The following is a 6,204-nucleotide window of genomic DNA, read 5'->3' on the forward strand; positions in this document are numbered from 1 at the left end:
TTTTCATCTTTGTCACACGTAATTATAAACTTAACTAAGAAGTAACTTAATATCACTTGGCTATATATAGATTATTAAACAAGCTTATAGATATAAGTATTTTCCATTTATATTAATCATAACCAAACTCGAGCAAATTCTTGATATCTTTCAACTTCTTATTAACACTACAAACAAGTTTTTATTAGCATCATGACTGGTCTCCACCTTCACAACCGCCATCACAAGGAGGATGCTGCACCTAAAGACCCGAAGAAGGCAATGAAGCACCATAAACACCTTGAGCATCTTGGCCAAGCTACTACCATTGCTGCCGGTGCTTATGCCCTAGTAAGTTTCCGTATCTTTTAGCTAAGCAATACTAAATTACATATAAATTTTGTGACCAGTAATTTGGATTTTATAATTAGATACAAACATTTTATTTAATTGTACAATATATACCTAAATAAAAAAAAAAAATTCAATAAGCTTGTTATAATTTTTTGAATAACGTACGTGCATGGTTAAGATATAACAAAGAATTATATAAAATAATGTTATATCCAAACTCTTAAAAATTATTCTTTTGCATTAGTGAGTTATAAGTCTTTTTAGTATTATTTCTACCTACATTGAACATTTTATTATTTTAAAATATTAATAATCTCTTTTACCCATGAATATTTGCAGCATGAGAAACATCAGATCAAAAAAGATCCGGAGCACGCCCACAAACACAAGGTAAAAGAAGGGGTTGCCGCCGCGGTTGCAGTTGGGGCTGCTGGATTTTCATTCCATGAACATCACAAGAAGAAGGAAGCCAAAAAAGAACTTAAGAAAAATAAGCACAATCAGCACAAACACTAGTGTATCAAATGCCCTAGCTTATAATAACTCGATCTACATAGTAGATGATGAGCCTCCATTATTTTATTTTTGTCTATTATACGATTAGGTGTATAATTTTTATCATATATTGTTTTTTGTGATTGATTGTATGAACCATTGTTATCTTTGTAATTTTATTTATTTTTTTTTTATTTTTTATATGATGATTTATTTAAATTCTTTTTGTACCATGTGATCAATTATTGTCTTATTTTTGTGACTATTACGGAGTATTCTCTATTTATATCATCAACTTTTCTCAATATATTATCTATCAAATCATGACTAGTGTCAGCGCAACAACATATGTCATATAATAGCTAGAAATAAAGTTGTATAATGGTAATAAAGTATTTGTGCTCCATTGATTTGTAAGAGTCCAAGGGATACCTTAATAGGCTCGCAAGCTAATGGTGTTACTTGAGTCTGTGTTGAATTTGTTTAATTTAAGATTCTTAACCCGCGTATAAGTTTTAAGGGTATGATCTAATAAGAATATGAAATTCTATAAGTTTTAAGTATATGAATTGTGATTACGAGATTAGTTGAAGGAGATACAACTAAAAACTAACTAATAAAGCATAAAGCATATATTCTCCCTTTTGAATTTTATTTCGTCTTTAATTTGTTAACTCCATTAAGTTATTGATGACTTTAATTTTGCACCTCCAATACTTCGATTAGAGATCATCATATAACGTAACTATAAGTCTTTATAAGAAAATACGACAAAAGGATTTATATGATCGTATATGCTTTGCTCTTGGGAACTAATATCAGCCATAATTAATTGGAATTGAACAAACTTGATTGTGTGTTAGTATATTGATCAATATATCAGAACATATATATTGTGTAAAAGTTTTGTTTCTATATAAATGATTCATTCTTGTGTTCTTAGACTTACCAATATTAGCTAATTGCTAGGTATTTAGCGTGCCTTTTGTTTACTTGGCCTTAAGAATCTAACTTATGACAAAAGAACCGTTATTAATTTGCATAAAACTTGAAAATAAGTTTATTTATTAAGTGAGTTGTTCTACGTCATGCACATCTCAACACATAAGTTAATTATATACAAGTAGTAATTAATTATTTGCTCATAATTCTCAAAATCTCACATGCATGGTTTGTCAATAAGCTATGTAATAAGTTAATTTATCGATCTATAAGCCCTAGAATTGAGAATCAAAATAGAACTACACATATGTTCCCTTTAATGACCATTACCAATCACTAGTAAGATCAAAGTTCAGTTCTCTATCCTAGCTCTGATCTCTATGCTAGGATCCAAATCCATTGTAGATGGTGAGCTCAATTCTTTCGACTAATAACCAGGCTTTAGATTGTTTGTTGGCTAACTGCGGCTTGGGGAAGCGTCAACCAAGAAGGATAGTAGATGGTGAGCTCAATTCTTTCGACTAGTAACCAGGCTATGGATTGTTTGTTGGCTAACTGTGGTTTGGGGAAGCGTCAACCAAAAGGGATAAAGTGAGTAGTACGTAATGCCAATCTTTTATCTTTTTGAAGTAAGTTGAATAGAACAAACTACTCTTTATCAAGATTGAAAAACAGTGAATTTAATAGGAAATGGAATACACGAATTAGCCCAAAGAGTCAACCAGGTGAAACACCAAATAAAAAAAAAAAAAAGAAAAAAAAAAGGAAATGGAATACATCATATATATGCTACACATGCATTAGGGTGCATTCTATTTATTACTTGATTTTTACTTATCAGAACTTGTCTTATCTTTTCTAAATATATATAATCAATTAAATGTAATTACTTAACTTATTGGAACTTATCTTAACATACCTGAATTTATTAGAGCTTATTAACTCTAATTTATTTTGGCGGTAAATTATATTTGGGTAATACCTATTAACGTACATTTATCATAAACAGTCCGTGCTTATTTTTTCTAGATTTCATCTTATCTAGAGCTTGTTTATTAACTTATTAATCCTAATATAAGTGAAAATAAGGTGAGCATATAATAAGGCCTTAGAGTCTGTTATGTTCACCTAATTTTCTTTTATTTCAAGTCTATTAAGTTGAAATTCAGTTAAGTTCATATAGAATTAATTAAGGAAAAATAAGTTCTTACGAATGTTAGTTATCCCAAAATAAATTACAACCAAAATAAGTTTAATAAGGTCATAAGTTCAGTTAGTTCAGATAGGTGAAAATCAGGTAAATAAAATACACACATCAATTAAGTTCAAATGGTAAGATGAATATTTATTTATTTATTATTAATTTTTTTTTTTATGGTGTAAACAAAGCCATAAGGGCAAATGATGTAGCTTAGTCATGATTTGATCCCAAGCCTTGAATACCACCCACAATACTTTAAGCAACTAATGAAGGTAATTGATTATCCACAATACCTGTATGCACACTAATAGGAATAGCTTATATTATTAGGCTTGGTTTTGAATTTTGATTGAATTATCATTCAATGATATAAATGTTAGGTGAAATATATATTAAAAAAAGTCCAAAAAACTCTAACTACTTTACGCGGATAATTTACATTTAATCTGGATGATCTGAGTACAATTTGATGACCAATTACGTCGTTTAATTATCCTACAAAAACTTAAGGATGTCGTCTATGCATGCTAAGAAGGTGCAGGGCAGTTTCTTAAACATGAACATTTACGTACGTAATTTTTAACGCGTCAAGTATTAGCCTCCAAATTTAATTTGTTGAATTTACATCTTTATATCTCATCACACATTCACACGTAAATATATGCTTAGCTAAGAAGAAAATGAATACCAATTTCTTATATATAGATCCTCAAAATAGCACATAGATATAATTGTTTCTCATTTATAACAAACTCAATCTTAATATCTTTCATTCAACTTCTCTATCTATCTTTACGCTGCAAACACTTGTTATTAGCAACATGACTGGTCTCCACCGTCACAACCATCACAAGGATGAGGCACCTAAAGACCCGAAGAAGGAAATGAAGCACCACAAACACCTTGAACATCTCGGCCAAGCTACTACCATTGCCGTCGGTGCTTATGCCCTAGTAAGTGTCGCTATCTATTTGCCAATGAGCAATAATGCCCGTATTTATTAGCTAAGTAGTTGCATTAAGTTAAATTCAATTTCTTGATCAATAATCTGGTTTTTGTAGTTAGGCTTGCTCATTTATATACAATATACCTACAGAGTACATTTTATAATTTATTGTAATGATATTCGTTTCATTTATAAATGTAAATTATACTCGTATAGTCGTATTTACTTTAATTTATTGGAGTTAGCTTAGTTATTTTATAAAATTATACAATCAGTTAAGGCCTTGTAAGTTGTAACCCCTTTTATCATCTGGAATATTTGATTTTTTGTAAGACATTAAAATGCTCTTAATTTTCCAAATTTTTATCAACTCTCTCAAACTGTATTAGATTAATTTGGTTTTTTTTTTTTTTTTTTTTGTTATAAAAAAAATGTTTTCATTCCAACTCATTTTACCTACGAAGTATATTGGATGAATGAAATATTATTAATTCACAGAAATTAATGTACTGTGTTTCCCCTTTGAATATATGTAGCACGAGAAGCATCAAGCCAAAAAAGATATGGAGCATGCCCACAAGCACAAGGTGAAAGAAGGGGTTGCCGCCGCGGTTGCAGTTGGGGCTGCTGGATTTTCATTCCATGAACATCACAAGAAAAAGGAAGCCAAGGAAGAACTTAAGAAACACAAGCACCATCAGCTTAAACACTAGTATTATATCAAATTAAATGCCCTGGCTTATGATCACACATATAGTATATATATCTATTATTTTATTGTATAATTTATATCATAATTTTATTTGATTGATTATGTGTTGTAATTTATTTTTATTATATGATTATTTAATTATTAATTACATTCTTTAGCATCATTTGATATAAATTATTGCCTTATTAATTAATTGGTGGCCTGGTCTGTTGGGGCTGCTATTCTATTCCGCATTATTAACTTTTCGACCTCATTGTATAATTCCTCCTTTTTATTCAAGTGACAATAATTTAAATTTTGCATCATTCACGAACTACAATTTGACTAGATGTTATGAGTTATAGCTACAAGAAAACATAGTCATACGACTTTTTATAAATTTATAATGTTGAAGAAATATTAATCATTAAAATTATGCATTAGCAAGAAGTGTGATGCATATATTAAAAGAAAAGTATCAACTAGAAAAATAGAGGTAGTATTATTTGTACAAGAAAATATGGTATAGGTATAGTAGCAGACTATTAATAGTGCTCTGTGGACCTCTAATTTAATTTGTATGGGGTCCGATCCAAGGGTCCATTGGCTCCCAGTAGCCGGGTATAGTATTTGAGGCCTGAGTCCCTAATAATTAATTACATCTGAACTTATTTCTAAGGTCCTCAATTAAGTTGTGTACCTTAAGGCCAGTGTTCAGTTTTTGCCTAACAATTATAGCTAGCCATGCATGATGGCCTAGCACATTGGATATCTGATCTGATTCGATTCTGACTATTGGATAACTAAACAACTTTATATTGAGAGTAAAGTTCGATCTTGAAAATGTGAATATCTAATCTGAAATATCTAGATGTAATAGAAATGAATTGGATATTTGTTTCTTGGATTAAATATCCTTATTTAGATGTTTTCCGTACTAAAATTATACAAGTTTGGGTCCAATTTATTCCAATTGGGTCAGTCACCAAATAACTACATTAAAGCCCAAAGAAGGTTCAACCCTCTACAAGCATGCCAAGTTAGTCAACCAAGGCCCAGTTAACGTGGCAAGTCCACTTGGCTCAGAGGCCCATTAAAGTTATTTGAGTAATGTATAAAAGCCGAAGTCCGTACGGCAGCTAATGGACATAAACGCCGATATAACCCAGCGGAGGACGATGAATCCGATCTTCCAAAGTGGGCATTCGGCAGCAATACCCATCCTCCTCCATAACCCCATAGCAAATTTCAATTTGCCCAGCAAATCTGTATTCGACATCATTTCTAACCCACCAATCATACAGGACGAAACTCATAATGCCCGAATTCGCAGCATCGTCCAGCCACTACCTTTCCTCAAGGGGCAGCGGCCTAGACGCCGAAGTTTCGCTTCGGCCAGAAGTGCTAACCGAGCCCGAGGCCCTGGGAGGGAGAACACTAATTGGGATGACACTGATGGCAGAGTCGCCAGAAGCGGCAGTAGATCCATTCCTAACCCTAGGATTCTGGCCGCTGAGAGTTGGCATCATCGCCAAAGGACGGTTCCGTCGTAGAATCAACTGCGGAGCCTCCTCCTTTTCCTCTACACTCGGCTCA

General features: G+C 32.0%; 2 protein-coding genes across 2 annotated transcripts; both read left to right on the top strand.

Moving 5' to 3' along the window:
• Window positions 1-81: 81 nt before the first annotated feature.
• LOC110735693 (abscisic stress-ripening protein 1-like) lies at window positions 82-1,188 on the top strand. Its single transcript, XM_021915880.1, has 2 exons — window positions 82-330; window positions 673-1,188. Exons 1-2 carry the CDS (start codon window positions 193-195, stop codon window positions 847-849), a joined length of 315 nt encoding a protein of 104 aa, XP_021771572.1. The 5' UTR covers window positions 82-192; the 3' UTR covers window positions 850-1,188.
• A 2,436-nt stretch (window positions 1,189-3,624) lies between these two features.
• LOC110735694 (abscisic stress-ripening protein 1-like) lies at window positions 3,625-4,745 on the top strand. Its single transcript, XM_021915881.1, has 2 exons — window positions 3,625-3,924; window positions 4,454-4,745. The coding sequence occupies exons 1-2, from the start codon at window positions 3,793-3,795 to the stop codon at window positions 4,628-4,630; spliced, it is 309 nt and encodes a 102-aa protein (XP_021771573.1). The 5' UTR covers window positions 3,625-3,792; the 3' UTR covers window positions 4,631-4,745.
• The last annotated feature ends 1,459 nt before the right edge of the window (window positions 4,746-6,204 follow it).

The sequence above is a fragment of the Chenopodium quinoa genome, unplaced genomic scaffold (genome assembly GCF_001683475.1).
Source record: "Chenopodium quinoa cultivar QQ74 unplaced genomic scaffold, ASM168347v1, whole genome shotgun sequence".
Taxonomy (NCBI): Eukaryota; Viridiplantae; Streptophyta; class Magnoliopsida; order Caryophyllales; family Amaranthaceae; genus Chenopodium; species Chenopodium quinoa.